The following is an 18127-nucleotide window of genomic DNA, read 5'->3' on the forward strand; positions in this document are numbered from 1 at the left end:
CAAGCCGAAGATCTTTTGAAAATAACATTTCTAGCTCCACAACCATGACGTATATGTTAAATTTCTACACTCTTTATCCTCGTGAGATTCCACATCAGAGAGGGACTACACGGGATATGTTATTGTTTTTCTACAAGAGTAGTAGATCATTTTGACGATAACTAGACATGTTACAATAATTTAAAATCGAGGTGGAAATTAGTCCAACCCATCCAACCCATCCATCTGACACCCAAGAAAGATTATGAAAGCTTATAACAGGAGAACTCTTGATTATGTAAGAGGGGGGAATGGATAATAAGACCAGTTCCCAGGCAACAAACATATCCAAAACAGTTAACTACACATATTTAGGGTCATGATATGCTTCAGCAAACCACATTGTCAATCAAACTTTTTAAGTTTTGATGGAGTAATTTGCATAAACTCCAAATTCACATGATCTATATCAAAGTTTAAAAGAACAATATGTTCAACCAGAATGCTAAAACAGAATCAAATTTGTTCCTAAGAAAGATTACTAACTTAGCACGCCACTCACTCGATCTGCATCATTGCTATCAGTCTGATGATCTTCTTGAACCAATTGAGGGATTGCCACTTTCTAAATCTGGTACCTGCCCAAAAGAAAAGAAGAAAAAATGAGACAATCAAGTATCACAAGAATAATATGACATATGGAACAGTAAGGATAGGAATAACCAAGAGTTGAATACATTGACAATGTATTTTTTTCAATAGCAGTCCAAGAACCAAAACAGATACATGAGAACCGTGGAAAATTTTATTTTTTCAAGTGAAGTCTTCATATTTGTCAATCTTTCTTCTCTTTTTATGGAGAGTTCAGGCCAACTTGCAGGTACCTCGTTTAACTTTATGATCTACTTGCGACCTCCCACCAACATAGACACCACGAGGTAAGTGTTTTTGGCCTCTCCTGAAATAAGAACTTATGACCTCATGGTTTTCAATCCACTTCATTGACCACTAGGTCACACCCTTGGGTGCAAGTTGGTTTTTCTTTTTAATTGAAATGCCTAGGAATACTCACAAGTTCACATCACCTTTTGATAAACGGCCGAGAAACCTGTCAGGGACCAACAACAGCATTTAAAACTAGGGGAGAATGGAACCAGCTCACTGCCATAAGTTCATATTATATCATAATAATAGGACCTAATAATTGTTCTGGTCCAAGAGTAAAAGAGATTAGAAGATTGCTGCGAAATAAAAAAGAACATCGAAATTTTGAGTGGCTGAAGCTAAAGAAGTTGAAGCAGCTACTTTCAAAGTAACAAAAAGAAAGCAATAACTGGAGTGGGAGAGCTCTTATTAAACAGAAAACTTTCTCACAGGAAAAATAAGAATGAGTGGGGCAGTGCCACAACATTTTTGGAGAGTCGGAACACAGGAAAACATGGTATAGTTGGGTAATATCTTAGGCTGCCAAAGAAAACATTTTCATGTGCCACAGAACACTCAAAATCTTTTATTCCATAAACCATGTATGTCTGAAGCAACTTCACAAATGAATCAGCCAAGAATTCCCTTTAGAGCTCAACAAACACCAGTAACAGACCAAAGAATAAAAAAAATACTCCAGTGTAAAGTCTCACGTAGGATGCAAATCAACAAATACAACAACAATAAGTAAATCACTGATTTTGAGTACAAATTAACTTTTTTTTTTCTCATCTATACTTGTCTACATTGACTAGACTCTTTGAGTTAAATTTTCAGAATGCCACAACAAATAGTTTATAGTTGATACCATTTACTAACTAGAGTTTCACTTTAACCGCATTAAACGAGGCTTTCATCTGCTTGGTGAAACATGACCATAGCACTTTTTCTTTTTTTAACTATAATATTTTCAAAGGCCGACCAGAATATGTGAGGATCTGTGGAAAAAAATACAATACAACTCACCGCTATTAAGGAACAAGATACAAGAACCCATTATAGTGGAACCAGGAACCTTCTTTTTTCAGATAACAAAGATGACAAAATTTTCACTTTCATGGTCACTGTGAGAAATATAGGAAAAGAATATTATTGAATTGTTGTTGTGTCTACATTATTACACGAGACCCTATTTATAGACCACAAAATACAATCCTTTATCAAGTAGGATACTACTTAGTATTCCTATTCCTATTCTAATAGGATTGTATAAACCTATTCCTATTCTAATAGGATTATATAAACCTATTCCTATTTCAATTGGATTATATAAAACTATTCCTATTCTAACACTCCCCCTCAAGCTAGTGCATACAATTCATGTACCTAGCTTGTAACAAATGTAATTAACACGAGGACAATGAGGGGCTTGGTGAGATATTCACAAGTTGATCAGACGACTTCACAAAATTGACAGTCAATCTCAATGTGTTTGTCTTCTCATTAAATACTGGACTTGATGCATAATGTCAGTCAGTAAAAACAAAGATAAAATTTCAATGTTGAACTTCCCAAACTATACATGCAAAGACTGCTTCAAACTATGAGTGACTCACATAATCGACATACAAGGCTACTAAACTCCTCCTGAGCAACAAAGTGCTCAAAACCTAGTGTAAAGTATATGAATCACGTTGGAATCAATAGATGAGTCGATATTTAACGTCACCGAAAAATTGGCTGAAACATGCTCATATGCCGGAGTATTAGGTTTGATGGCTAAAAGTGGTCACAATCTAAGAAATAAAATTATATAGGTAGGGTCAGAATGATGTCACTACCCAACTAGAAAATAGAAATTAAATAGGATAGTTCGAATTGATGGAATGACCCCATTGAAAAAGAGAAATAATATGGGTAGAGTCGAAATGATGGCACGACCCTAATGAAAAAGAGAAATTATATAGGTAGGATTGGAATGATGGCACAACCCTACACAAATCAGATTTTGAGGAGTCACCGAAAAGACGAACGGAACTATGCAAATCAAATCTGAGGAGTCACCGAAAAGACACACGGTGCTATGCAACTCAGATATGAAAAAATAGTTCGGAAAAAACCCATGGTAGTACGCATATTAAATACGAAAAGTAGTCCGGAGAGATGAACGGTGCTACGCAAATAAGATATGCAAAAAAAAAGATAAGTCACCAGAAGAATTGACATGGTGCTACACAAATTAAATATGAAAAAGTAGTCACTGGAATGATAGCACGTGTTACACAAATTAAATATGAAAAAGTAGTAACCGGTATTGGTGGCACGGTGCTACACAAAATAGATATAAGAAAGCAGTCGCCGGAATAATAGGACGGTGCTACAAAAATTAGATATGGGAAAATAGTCACTAGTAAGATACACAGTGACCCAACTTTTGCTAACATAATCCTTGGCTGGATGAGCGGCATATGAGTAATAGCCGCCCGCCGACAGCGGAAGCTCTTTGATTGTTTACCAAGATCGTAGAGGTTCTGATACCATGTGAGAAATATAGGAAAAGAATATTATTGAATTGTTGTTGTGACTACATTATTACATGAGACCCTATTTATAGACCATAGAATACAATCCTTTATCAAGTAGGATACTATTTAGTATTCTTATTCCTATTCTAATTGAATTGTATAAACATATTCCTATTCTAATAGGATTGTATAAACCTATTCCTATTCTAATAGGATGTATAAACCTATTCATATTTCAATAGGATTATATAAATGAATTCTATGCTAACAATCACTACAGTAAACAGGATCCTATTAAAGAAAGTCTCAAATATGTTTCTCCTATAATCTCTTGTTTACTGGTGCCCTTTTCCAGTCTCATGACAAGATCAGCATAGTTATTAAATTTTGCAAGTCAATGTTACTGCTAAAGTAAAAGAAGTTTTGTCCTTTGATTAGTAACGTAGACCCGAGATCAAACAACAATCTTAGCAAGGGTTATGCCTAAAGTTATTGAAGGATTCAGCTACAATAAAGCACTCTTTATTACTGTCTTGAGGCGCGACACATCCACTTAAACCATTGCTTCTAAAGAGAAACAATTTTTTTGAGAAGGTAACATTCTTGTTTTATATTCTAAAACTCAAACCCGCCACAACTTGTTACAGGTTTACTAATTACAATTAAAGGTTAGTATCAGGAAGATCTTCAATCCTAAATAGCAAAAAATTTACAATTCTAAAGCATTCATTACTGATTCTAGATCTTCCATATACTCCTGTTTACACCAAAAATTAAATAAAACCAAGCAATTCATCATCTTCTGGATATTGTTATTTTTGTTCTGGAAGCATCTGAGGTTCCTCTCTTTCCACACAGACCACCAGATGCATGTGGGAATGATCTTCCATCTTTCTTTATGACCAGAAATTAGGCAAAGGCACAAAGCTACTCCATATCTTCAGGGCCTGAACAATATTTCTTGGCATCACCCAAAGTAGGCCCTTCAAATTGATGAAATGCTCCATAAAATATTAGTGATCCTACAGTTAAGAAAGAGGTGATTGACTGTTTCAGCCTCTTCTCCACACGGGACGCAGTTGGATACCCCTTTTCATGAGGTTTTCCTGTTCAAAATAGCCTGCATTGCTGGTAGCCAAGTGAAGCAGGACACTTTAGGAGGTACTTAAACTTTCTAGATGAGTTTCCATGGCACAGCCAGTAGCCTGATAGGAGAAAGGGTTGAACTTTTTGTAAGCTTCCTTCACACTGAAATTTCCCTAGCAGTTATGATTCCAAATCATTCCGTATTGGGAGGTAGAGGTTCCTTTGAATTGCTCATGGATTCAAGAAACAATTTTCAATTCCATTTATTTCGAGTGTTGAAGACACTAACTCTACAACCAAATAAATGTTCACGCAAAAAGTTGTTTCATGGAAATAAGCCAAAAGAAAAAGGACGAAACACATCTCCAAGCAAACATGGTGTAACAATGTCCCTTAAGTATCCCATGTATGTTTTCAATATTTATGAAAGAAAGTGAATTGAGAAGCACTTGTGAGACATGTATAAAGTGGAATCTTGCAATTCATTAGTTACATGATCGTCAGTCACCTGATATCTATAGTTTTTGCAGCCTTCATTCTGACTGTATCCTTGGCAATCTTTTTTTTGTGTGTAAAATGGGACAAACAAGGTTATCAATGTAGACTTCAGTCTCACTACAGGAATGAAAGTTGGTAATTTCTGCATATTTGATTGTGTCATCCTTTGGATTGTATATTATTGAATTTGATCCAAACACAAGCAACCTTTATTCTCTTGCAATACATCTGACAATGAAAAGTGATGTCTATAAAGCTTTAAGTGGTTTCCTTGAAATACTGACCGGCCGAAGAGCCATGGACGAGAGAAGATCAAGGAGTGAACATAACATAGTGGCATGAGGAAAATCATATCTTGCAAATAGGCATCATTTTTGTCAGATTATCGATCCTCGTCTCGGAGGCAAATTCTCAAAGAAAGGAGCATTTAGGTCTACTGAGATTGTTGTTGCTGCCTTAAATAAAATGCAAAGTCCAGACCTCAAATGAGTTAAGTTCTGGAAATATTGATGCTTCTGCCTTCAATGAGTTAGCCTCCAGTCCTAGAGTTTAAATTAAAGATGTTGGTGTCAACTCATAAAATTTGGGATTAAATCTATCCTATATTTGGTTGAGGGTATTCCCTAATACCATGATAAATCCTGGATAACCTGACTTTGACACCTTAACTCCATACTCCTTCATAACCCACAAACTTAATTTAAAATTTGACACCAACATCTTTAATTTAAACGCTAGGAGCGCGGCCAACTTAATTCATTGAAGGTAGACGCATCAGCATTTCCAGAACTTAACTCATTTGAAGTCTGGATTTTGCATTTATTCTAAGGCAGAAAAACAACAATCTCAGTTGACCTAAATGCTCTTTTCTATGAGAAGTGACCTCCGAGATGAGGATCTACACTCTGACAAAATGATGCCTATCTGCAAGATATGGTTTTTCTCATGCCACAAAGTTATGTTCATTCCTTGATCTTCTCTCGTCCGTGGCTCTTTGGCCGGTCAGTATTTCAAGGAAAACCACCCAAAGCTTAATAGACATCAATTTTCATTGTCAGATGTCTTGCAAGAGAAAAATAAAGGTTGCTTGTGTTTGGATTAATTTCAAGGAAAACCACCCTGTCACCCTTCTTATTCATCATAGCCATGGAAGGCTTGAGTGACTTGATTCAGACAGCAAAGGTGAAAAAGGGTTGGCTAAGGGGCTTCCAGGTGGAACACAGAGCACTAAATGGCTTGGAGATCACTCATCTGCAATACACAGATGATACTCTTATTTTTTGTGAAGCAGTGAGAGAGAAAATGTTAATTCTAAGAGTTATATTCATCATCTTTGAAGCAGTCTCTGGATTACACATCAACTGGGGTAAGAGCTTCATTTATCCCATAATTTAGGTGGCTGAGGCAGATAGTTTGGCAGAAGTCTTGGGTCATAGAGTAGGGGAGCTACCAACTATATACCTAGGCATGCCACTGGGGTCAAAGAGCAATCCTGGAATAAGATCATATGTTCAATCAAGGGCAATAAAACCAATCCATGCAATCATGACTGCCTCAACCTGTCCAAGTTTGGGCAAGTCAATATTGAACTCAACCCATTTTGACCCGCTCATTTCAGTCCTTTTAATAGCTAGGTTGATATATAGCCTAAAATTCACCCATGAAAAATCTTATCAAAATATATTAAAGACGTTTTTTTTGTTAAACATGTTATATATTTCCATAATGAAGGAAACATTTGATACTTCAACAAATTATTTTTAAAAAAAAACTAATAAGCATTGGACAGATTGTGTTATGACCCATTTGTTAAGCCCATTTCGGCCCAAGTAACTTTGGATGGGTCATTGCCCTGCCTATTTTCTAAGTCATCCTATTTTAATCTGCTCAAATTCAGCCCAACTTGTCTATTTGATACCCCTTAGCTCAAGCATAAAGATTCACCAATCTACAAAGATTGAGATTGTGGTTGTTGCAATCAAGGAAGCCTAGTTTATTTAGTGGCTAATGATATTATAGAAGTGCAGCTGAAAATAGATTCCTTGGTGCTTAAAAACATCTTGGAACACATATGTGATATTCCATAGAACATTGTATCTGTTGTTGAGGAAATCGTGATATGCTTTAGAATACCACATTGCCAATCAAACTTTTCGAGTTTCATGGAGTTATCTGCATAATTATTCCAAATTTACATCATCAAAATATAAAAGTTTGAAAGAGTTCTCTAACCAGAATACTCAGCAAAATCATAGTTGATCCTAGAAATGATAACTAGCACTCACTCGATCTGCATTGTTACTATCATCTGATGATCTTCTTGACCCAATTAGTGAGGGACCGTCACTTCCTAAATCTGGTACCTGCCAAAAAAGAAAAGAAAAGAATGAGACAATCAACAATTGTCACAAGAATAATATATGACACATGGACAACTAAAAGAAAAATCAAATAGTCTCATAGACATTTTCTTCTCTTTTCTGATAATTGCATTCCAAGAACCGTAGAAGAAGTACTAGACTACAAGTAAACCATGGAAAATTATTTATTTCAAGTAAACCCTTCCTATTTGCCAATAATTCTTTCTTTTTCTTGATTACCATGAAGTTCAACCCAAGTTGAGCGCAGCTCAACTAGTTTCAAAATTTACATGCTACCTCCCACAAGCATAGGCACCACCAGGTAAGTGGCTTGCCTCCTCTGAAATTTGAACCTAAGCCTCATGGTTGTCAATCCACTTCATTAACCACTTGACCACACCCTTGAGCACGTGAAAGTCTTTCTTTTGAAATGAAAATGCCTGGGAAAACCAACAATAACATATTTTTTGTTTTTCAAATCAAGTTTTAACTTCAATCTGTATCATAAGTTCAGATCATTCTGATCAAGAAATCCATCTGTGGCCAATTCTTGGGACCAACCACATACTTGGAAACCTAGAGATTAAGGATCACCTCTCTACCATAATTTCATATCATAATAGGACCTTTCATTTTTATTTTTATTTTGTTTTATCTTTGCAATGATAGGACCTAATACTTATTCCGGTCCTATAGTACAACAGCTAGAATCTAGGCGGTTGTTACTGCTCATATGTTGCTCGTAATATATAGATATTTGTGCTTAATTTGGCCTCGAATCAAATTTAATGCAAGGGCTGAACTTGAACGATGTGAATAAAGAGGAGAAGAGAAAATTATGCATCCTACAAAGCATGTTAATATCAAAATGAGCCCAAGATTCTTTAACCTCGTACTCGTTCATAATCCACACATCTATGCAAGTGCTAGGGCGTAATCAGAAAGTCCAAAAAGATCATTTACAAACACTCCTATCCACAAACTAAAATGTCTTTCTACACAAGAAGATCACCCAACCTTTCCCCATTTCTCATCATCCATATCAACAGAAATGATATCCCAAGGCTCCAAACTATTATACCATTGAAGACCATTAGTATCACTTATTTTCTTTAACGAGAAAAGGGTTAAAATGGAGGTTTTGGCTAAAAATCTTAACTATATTCCAAACTTAGACAACACCCTTTCACTGTCACAACGAACAAAAAACATCCCTCACTTACCCTAAAAATGGCATTTTCACTTATCCTCAATTTGATTTTCTCTGAGACTTAATAGGTTGGTATTGTAGTATGTTAGGTTCTTGTTTACTACGTGCTTAAATGTTTACATTTATGAATTTCTCTCATATAGGGAAAACTCTGCCGAACTTTTAGCGTGAAAATAGTTAAGTTTTCCTGGTAGACTTACTGAGCACTGGACATAGACTAGGTGTAAAGGGCAGCCCACTGTATTAAAGCTCCCACTATACACAGGGTCCAAGAAGGGCCAGATGTGTGTCGTCATAAAAAGGGTCTTGATAAAGTCATGGCCAAAACTTGGATGTCCATATTCAACGCCCCTACAGGTGTGATAGGGAAGTTAAAAAGGTTGAAAAGAAATTTCACTTAGTTTGTTGGTAAGCCATGACATCTACTAAATAATGGAGCTGCTAAGGGTTAAGGACTTGTAGGTCTTCGACAAAGCACTCCTGGGTAAATGGTTGTGGAGATTTGCGATGGAGGGAGGAACCTTATAGATAAGGATGATAGCAGATAAATATGGAGAGATGGGAGGGGGATGAACAACAAATGTGATCACAATGCCTTCCGGGTTAAGTGTGTGGAGGAATATCATGAAGGGTGGGATGTTTTTAATGATAACATTGCCTTCAAAGTTCGGGAAGAGAATATGGTAAGTTTTTGAGGGAAAAAGGGCGTGCAAGTTTGGTGCTCAAGGATGAATTTTCGTTATTGTATAGAGCCTCCTGCCACTGGAAATTGTCTGTTCAGCAAGTTAGGATGCACGGGGACGGGGACGAGGACTGTATGGAATTTGAGCTTTAGGAGGACTTTCTGCGATTGGGAAGTGACCGAGTTTCAGAGATAGCTAGGTTTACTTAAAAAGCAACGTGAGCCAGTCAACAGACCCAATGCTTTGAGTTTAGAGTTGGGGAATGAAAAATAGGGCAGAGGATAGTTTTCCCTTTGTCTCGATCTGGATACCCAAGGTGCTGAGTCCCAAGGAAGGTGTTAGCTACTAGAGGAGTGATTCTAACAGCGGAGAATCTTAGGAAAAGAAAGGTTGTTTGCTTGAGGTGGTGTTTCCTTTGTAAGGAGCAGGTGAGGAGGTGGACCATATTCTGTTACATTGCAATTAAGCCACGACTTTATGGGAATATATCTTTAAATGGTTTGGAGTTTCTTGGGTTATGCCAAGAACCATTAAGGAGTTGCTTCTCGGCTGGAAGAGTGGAGTTAGGAGAAGAAGGCAAAAAGCTTGAAATACTACTCCTTTTGCTTTGATATGAGTCATTTGGAAAGAGAGATATAGGAGAACCATTTTCATTTGGAGCACCCATGTAGTTCATGTCCGTATAGAGGAGTGAGTGTCTTTTGGAGAACCATATTTTGAACGTTTCTCCACTTTTTGATTTATCACACTCACTTGTATACGGCCAAGTTGTCCTTGTTATTATCAATGAAAGCTTTTACCTTTGATCAAAATAATATTTTTGATACCATTAACAAACTAGAGTTTCAATTTAATCGCATTAAACAGGTTGGTCTACTAGGCTACATATGACAATTGCACCTTGTTCCTTTTGAACTATTAATATTCTCAAAGATCAATCAGAATATGTGTGGATTCTATAAAATACAACTTAGATACAAGTCATTACTATTAAGGAACAAGATTAAATAACTGCCTCTCACGAGATTAAAATCCCTATCGATACACCAGGAAGGAGAAGGTGGGAAGGAAGCATCTATGATTTAGTCTTCAAACAAAAGACCTCATTACTGTTTGACTTGGAACCTTCTAGTTTCAGATAAGAAAGATGAAAGATCCTTCACTTTCATGTGCTCTACTGTAGAGGGACCTATTACAGAAAGTTCCATACTCAAATATATTTCTCCTATAATATCCTGCGTTTACTGGTACTCCTTTCCCAGTCTCATGATCAGATCAGCATATTTTCTCGATCACTTTCTCATTCGAACCAGTTTTGCAAGTCAATGTTACTGCTAAACTGAAAGAAGTTTTGGCCAATGATTGGTCAAATAACTAAAGTGATGAAAAACAGGGATGATTTATAGATAGTAAGCTATAGAAACAAGGAAAACAACAAAAGTAAGATACTACATCAGACATCAGACATCAGCTCTCATTCTTAATTGGTCTAGAGGCACGACACATCCACTTAAAACACTGCATCCAAAGAGAAACGATTTCCAAGGCCATTTATTTTGAGTGTTGACGATACCAAACTCTACAACTAGACAAATGTTCACGCAAAAAGTTGTTTAATGGAAATACGCCAAAAGGAAAAGGACATGGAAGATCTCGAAGCAGATATGGTGCCATAAATATGCAATGTATTTTTGTATATTTTACAAAAGAAACAGAATTGAGAAGCACTTGTGAGAAATGCTTGACGTGGAATCTTAAATTCATTACTTACATAATCGTCATTCATCTGAGTCTTTGCAGCCTCCATTCTTACTGTATCCTCGGCTGTTTGTTTTTTTGGGTGTGAAATGGGACAAACAAGGCTTTCAATGTAGAAAGCACTCTTCATACAGGAACCAAAGTTAGTAATCTCTGCATATTTTATTGTGTCATCCTTTGTATTGTATATGGCCGAAGTTGATCCAAACACAACCAGAATTTCACCTTTATTTGACATGCAAAACGGAGTGGTAACCACATATTTTCCAGGGATGGGACGTTTGATGGTATACATTTTTGCCCAAGACTCTTTAACCCCATACTTCTTCATAACCCATAAATTTACGTGAGAATGAGAATTACAGAGTATAGAAAGATAATTACCCAATACTCCTAGCCTCAAACCAAAATCCTCTCCTACACAAGAAGGTTGCTCTACCTTTTCCCAATTCTCATCAGCCATATCAACAGAAATGATGCCCCTAGTCCCCATACCATTGTTCAAATTAAGACCACTAATAGTAGCCCAATAAAGCTTCCCATTTACAAATGTACCTGATTGAAGAAGTTGCAACCCACCTGGAAAATCATCCTTACTTCTCCAAGAATCACTGCTTAGACTATATATGTTGACCTGGGTGTCCTCCAAAAGCCCATTTTTATACCTACCAAATATACCTAAAACCTTATAATCATCATGGCACTCATCAAATCCAAAACCATATGTGAAAATGTTGGTATTCTTCAACCTAGGTCTAGAAGCAGGCAATTTCTTGTACTTACTAATTGTTGGGTTCCACAGAATTAACTCGTATGCCCCATCGGTAAGGCAAATCAACCCATTGGCTGAACCCACAATGTTGAAAGATTTGTAGGGATATTCCAAGTCAGATGCCTCAACAACAGATCCACAAAGTAAAGACCTAATCGAACAAACCTTAAAATTGGAGCAACTTCTCCACATGAGCTTATGGTGGTTGTAGTCCTCGTTTTTTGCTGATAAACTAAGATGGGTCTTGATAAAATCTTGACTAGAGATTAGAGCAAGCCAAGATTTTGAAACACACTTAAATTGAAGGAGGGATTTCACTGGTAACCTTAAGAGAATTTCAGTTATGAGTTCCGGTAGAAGGGTGGGAATCGCCAAGCTAGAAGCATCTTGCATTGAAGTTACTGAAAATTGTGAATGGCTTGTGGGTTTGATCCGATTTGAGGGTTGATGGGAGGCTTCATCTCCCTTGGATTCCATTTGAGGGTGGAAAATTTTGCAATCTTTGAAATTTGATTTTGCTATGTAAAAGGTTAGTACAAGGTTTTGGGTATTTGTGACTTGTGAGTTTTATGGTCGATTACCTAATTCATCATTCCTTTTAGAGAAAAATTCTCTCAATAGTTCTTTTGTGTTTTCTTTTGTACTCCCTCTGTCCTATATTACTTTTCCAATTTCGTGATGAACCCAAAAGCCATAAAGATTTGGTAAGGCCTGGTTGAGTTTCATGACAAAAAAACTACTATAGATCTTCAAAATTGGAGATGGTGAAGGGAGAGATAATGATGAACTATGATGAAGAGGAAAGAGAGGTTGGCGGCGGTGAAAGAGGATGGAATTGAATATCTAGGGTTCTATAATGTGTAGCGATATTCTCTTAGAAGTGCAAATTAAGTAATAAAAAGAATATTACTATTTTATTAAAATGCTTTATTTTGGTTGCTAATCAAGTTAAATATTCATTGTTCTTTCCGCTCTTCCTTTTTCTTATCTTTGTAATAGGACATGAAATAGATTCACACTGTATATCGCTCTTCTCACAAAAGTTTTCCTAATTAATGGGGCCTTGAGCTTGTCTCGGCTCAATGTTCTCATTTTGTGGTTAAAACTTTCGGTCCATTCATTTGTTTCACCAAACCAATAGTTCAACCTATCTACGTTTACCGCTTGTACTACATCACTATTTTAAAAATAATTAGCTACAGACCAATTTTGTAGTTGTACAACAAATGCATTGTAGATCAGCGACGGATTATCAAAAGTTTATTTTAGCTACGAGAAATTTAATGACGGATTAGTAACAAACTTCTTAGCGAATTTCAACTTTCTTTTGTAGTGGTTTAGAAACCTTGCTCTATTCTATTCTTCTTGGTGTGGAAGTCATAACAGGAGTTCTTCCTCATTGAGTCGCTCAGAACCTTTTCTTGTAAAACCAATTATCTTCAAATAAATATTTTTCTATATATAGATGAGAGGGACTTCTGTTAAATAAATTATGAAAGGTCAATTTACTTCGATAATGAGGTTTACTTTAAAAAAATAAATAAGAGTGATTATTGTCATGTAATATAACTTCACATAGGGGTGTAAGGTGTTAAAGGAAAATCAGAAAATTGCACCAAATCAAACGAAGTCGACTTGAAAAAATTGATTTCCATTTGATTTAGTATTTCAATTTAAAATTGCGGTAACATTTGACTTATTGTAGTGTTGCATTGGATGAAGCGGTCATGGAAGTGAGGCTTGTCATACAGAGTATTCCCAAAAGAGAAAGTTTTAAGTATTTTGGATGCGCAATCCAGGATAGTGGGGACATCAACCATGATGTCACACAATGCATTGGCGCGGCATGGATGAAATGGAGGCTTGCCTCTAGAGTCTTGTATGTTAATGAAGGTACCACATAAACTTATTAGTAATCTCTACAAAGTGGTGGTTAGACCGCCCTTGTTTTTGGGTGGAGTGTTAGTCATCCAAGAATTCACATGTACAGAAGATGCATTTGGGGGAGATGCACTTTGGGGAGATTGAAGATGTAGAGACGGCTATATGGGCATACTAGAAATGACACAATTAGGAATGAGGTTATTTGGGAGAATGTCGGAGTAGCCTTTATGCCAGACAAGATGAAGAAAGTGAGACTGAAATGGTTTGGGCATGTGAGAGAAGGTGTGCTAAATCCCCTAGTGAGGAGGTGCGAGAGGTTGGGTGTTGGGGTTTACGGAGGGGTAGAGGTAGGCCAAAAAAGAATTGAGAGTAGGTGATACCAAAGACAACACTAGATTGGAAGGAACAGAGGTCGCGTATCAGGGTAGAAGGTTAGTAGGCTTGGTTAGGGTTGTTCAAAATCGAACCCAAACCGATAATCCGAACTGAAAAAAAAAGTTATTAGTTTATCAATAATGAGCTTCGTGGTTTTGATAACAGTTTTAATATTTTTTCCTTATCGGGTTATCGGTTCTTAACAATTTGAGGTTTTTTCTTATCGGGTCAACCGATAACCCGATAATAATTAAATAATTATATTTATACTATTTTGTATATAAAATCCTTGACTTAGAGTTTGGTTTCTATTTTTATTTTTTATTGTCTCAAACTCTTGGTTATTTTACAATTTAAAAGTGTTTGCTTTTGAACAAGACGTAACTTATGAACTCATGTGCATGGTTCATTTTGTTTGTCACCTTGTTTCTAAGTGATTTTCAATGATTATTTTTATGTCAAATCTTAACGATTAAACTGATAACCGAATTAATAACAATCAATAACCGATAAACCAATTACCGATAAGTCAATATATTAATAGTTCTATAACGATTTAACATCTCTACAAACCAATAACCAATAAGTCAAACCTATAAACTTCAAAACTGAACCAATCGATACGCATCTCTAGGCTTGGTAGTGACTAGTGCCTATCACAGTATTACTCGTACCCTTGTAGTTATGGTCATATGTGGTTTATTATGTTGCGATTATCACACTATTTTGTTTTGTTATGGTTCTTTTCCTTCTTTTAGTTGGGTTTGATGTACTAAAGTTAAGCGTCTTCCGGAAACAACCTCTCTACCTCCACGATAGTGGTGAGGTATGCGCACACTCTACCCTCCCCAGACCCCACCTAGTAGGATTTCACTAGGTATGTTGTTGTTGTTGTTGTAAGATTTGACTTATTTTGGTTTTAAATGAATAAATATCAAAAAATAATAGAACCAAACCTACATGTCGAGAGAATACACAATAAAAGGTGCATGAGAGTACATAATGCATAGAGATGAAATAGAAGGAGATCTATAAGTTCATTATGGAGAAGGATTTTCCTATTAATATCTCATAATGCATGTGGAGGGCATGGAAGTTCAATTTACCTATTGATGATGTGGAAAAAAACCATAGCACACTTACTTCTAACATCACACTTATTGCTTCAGGAGTACTGCCTGCAAGCATTTCAAATATGAGAGTTGAAGGATTCATACTAACAATTCATTCTGCTTAGTTAGTACATTTTTCAGTTTTTTTTTAAATCTTAGCATCATGTTATTCCATTGTTTTCCATGTTATAATTAAGGATGGAAGTAGCCTATTTACTTTTGGCCAGTTCTTATTTCATCCATGATGTAAGTGATAGCTTTGATTTTGAATGATAAAATTAGTCACTAGACACTCAGCCTAATGGTATATTAGCTTCATGAAATAGCAAAATATTACTGTATAGAACCTTCATCAAATATAAAAAGGTTTCAAACATTTGTTCAACAAGAATATCCAAATAAAATCATCTTTATTTCGAACAATGACTATTAATTGGCACTCACTTGATCTTCATTGTTATGATAGTCTGATGATCTTCTTGACCCAATAGGTGAAGGAGTGACACTTCCTACATCTGGCACCTGCCATTAAGAGAAAAGAAAACAAAACGAGACAATCAATAAGTACCATACCACAAGAAGAATATATGACACATCCACAACTAAAAACAGTAGTAAAACAGCCAGAATAAGTATAAAGAAAAGTTAAAATAGTCTAATTGACATTATCTTCTTCTACTTCAATTGTGGTCCAAGAACCATAGCAGAAATACAAGTGAACCATGGAAAATTTTATTTATCTCAAGTGAACCTTTCCTATTTGCCAATCTTTCTTTCATTTCTTTAAAACCATGGAGTCCAGCCAGCTTGTGCGCACCTCAACTAATTTCACTGTTTATGGTTACATCCCACCGGCACAAGCACCAGCAGGCAAGTGGCTTTTTCCTTGGTAGGATTTGAACCTAATACCTTATAGTTCTCAATCCATTTCATTGACCTCTAGACCACACCCTTGAGTGCATCTGAAAGTGCCTAGGAAAATCAGCAATAACCTATTTTTTTTTTGTTTTTTAGATGATGCAGATCATGTTTAAGCCTCAACATACATCATAAGTTCATATCATTATCTTGTAATGATCAAGAAATCCGTCTATGGTCAATCCTTGGGACCAACCACATACTTCGAAACTTGGAGATCAAGGATTAGCTTCTCTACCATAAAAGTTCATATCATAATAGGACCTAATACCTGTTCCGATCCTAGAGTAGAACAACTAAAAGCTAGAATGTAGCTGATGTTCATATGATGCATTTAACGGATAGATATTTGTGCTTAATATGGTCTTGGAATCAAAATTTAATTTTTCTAGCAAGGAGATCTCTAATGCAAGGGCTGAACTTGTACAATGCAGTAAAGAGAATGAAAAGAATTATTTATCTTACAGACCCTATTAAAATCTCATTCTTCATGTGGAGATAGGTTCAGAAGATATCCGGTTATCTTAACTTCAACAAACAAGTCACAAGTCACAATTCAACAATCAACATTGACCATTCACAAAAACATTATTTTACAAAAATAGTTAGAATCCAACATCAAAGCAATGTCCAATCATTTTGACTACATGACTTGATAACCACGTGCAATGCATAAGCCGAGAGACTAGTTTGTGTATATATACAACCTTATAATCATCACTTAACTCACCAAATCCAAAACCACTTACGAAACGTGGTATTCTTCAACCTAGGTCTAGAATAAGGCAATTTCTTTTACTTATAATGGTTGGGGTTCGATAAAACAATTCTTTTGCCCCATCGGCAAGACGAATCAATCCATTGAATAACCCACAATCTCTAAAGATTTGTTAATAACAGACCCACAAAGTAAATACCTAACAGAACAACGCAAAAGATTGTTCTTTTAACAACTCAACATAAGCTTATGGTGGCTATAGTCCGCGTTTTTACCTAATAAGCTAAGATGGTACTTAATAAATTGTTGACTACAGATTAAAGCAAGACAAAATTTTGAAAACACACCTGAGCTGCAGCAAGGATTTCACCAGTAATTCTTCAAGATTCTTGCACTGAAGTTGATAAAAATTGAGAATGGTTTGTGGGTTTCATCCATTTTGGGCGTTGATTCGCTTTCTTTTTTGGATTCCATAGGACAAAAATTGCACTCTTTGATGATGATGTTGCCATGAAAAGGTTAGTGAGTAAGGTTTTGTTTATTTGTGAACTATCCTGTTTGGAGGTTGATGAGAGGTTTTTAAAAAAAAAAAAAAAAAAACTTATTAATGTATTGTAATTTTAACAAAAATAAAAATATTAGTATTTAATGTATTTGAGCTACATATCGTGTATTCGATTTGATTTTTTAATTTTTAAGAAATTAATTTAATTAGAAACTTATTAGGAATAGATTGTAATTCATATTAAAACGGTGAAATTTATGTAATTTACACATATTATTTTGAAAATAATTTTTCTGAGTTACTCGTTTGAAAAGAAAAATTTATGGATTATATGATGAAAATGCAAATAGAAAACAGATTGTTTTGAATTAATATATTATTTTTCATTAGTAGTAGAAGATTTTCACTATTTGAATCATCGCAGTTTCATTTTAGCAGCTTATTCTCTTTCAAGGTCACTTTTACCTTATTTTAAATATCTTCATTTATAATTTTATTTCTCTTAGTATGTCGACATATCTATCACAAAATTCTCGTTTTGCCACCTTCATCTTTTTAACGTGAGAGTTTTTGAATTTGATAACACTCCGCTTCATATAACACGATTGAATCACCATTTTATATCTATATTTAAGTTTTTGTGACACATTTTTATCACACGAGACTTTAGATGCAGGCCACTATTTCATTCAGTTGCACCGATACGGTAAGTGACATTTTCATTTACTTTAATAATCTCCAATATATTTGAGGCCTCTTTTCTAATGATAGACATGTATATCAACTTTCACTTTCATGTCAACCTCATATATTATGTCAC

The 18127-nt window shown here is 35.6% G+C and overlaps 1 protein-coding gene across 8 annotated transcripts; it reads right to left on the reverse strand.

Annotated features, from left to right (window-relative positions):
* Positions 1 to 242: 242 nt before the first annotated feature.
* On the reverse strand, positions 243 to 17353 carry LOC101251755 (F-box/kelch-repeat protein At3g23880). Of its 8 annotated transcripts, XM_069295489.1 has the most exons (5): positions 17150 to 17353; positions 15611 to 15688; positions 11037 to 15232; positions 7298 to 7375; positions 243 to 617 (listed from the first exon to the last, which is right to left on the reverse strand). In XM_069295489.1, the coding sequence occupies exons 3-5, from the start codon at positions 12270 to 12272 to the stop codon at positions 561 to 563; spliced, it is 1371 nt and encodes a 456-aa protein (XP_069151590.1). In that variant the 5' UTR covers positions 12273 to 15232; positions 15611 to 15688; positions 17150 to 17353; the 3' UTR covers positions 243 to 560. The 8 variants fall into 8 exon arrangements, 7 of the variants coding, with proteins under 7 accessions (XP_069151590.1, XP_025885602.1, XP_010317722.1 ...); XM_026029817.2 differs by lacking the exons at positions 15611 to 15688; positions 17150 to 17353 and adding an exon at positions 1052 to 1087 and having other exon boundaries at positions 11037 to 12418; XR_003245893.2 differs by lacking the exons at positions 243 to 617; positions 15611 to 15688; positions 17150 to 17353 and adding exons at positions 803 to 937; positions 1052 to 1087 and having other exon boundaries at positions 7245 to 7375; positions 11037 to 12418.
* Positions 17354 to 18127: the final 774 nt, after the last annotated feature.

Source organism: Solanum lycopersicum, chromosome 3 (genome assembly GCF_036512215.1).
Source record: "Solanum lycopersicum chromosome 3, SLM_r2.1".
Lineage (NCBI taxonomy): Eukaryota > Viridiplantae > Streptophyta > Magnoliopsida > Solanales > Solanaceae > Solanum > Solanum lycopersicum.

Excerpts from the sequence above, each read along its gene's own strand:
- LOC101251755 (XM_069295489.1), bottom strand. The coding sequence starts at position 12,272 with ATGGAATCCAAGGGAGATGAAGCCTCCCATCAACCCTCAAATCGGATC. Across the intron at positions 7,376-11,036 it reads CTCAGATGAATGACGATTAT|GTACCAGATTTAGGAAGTGA; the intron begins GTAAGTAATGAA and ends CTTTTTTGGCAG. Across the intron at positions 618-7,297 it reads ATAGTAACAATGCAGATCGA|GTACCAGATTTAGAAAGTGG; the intron begins GTGAGTGCTAGT and ends TCTTTTGGGCAG.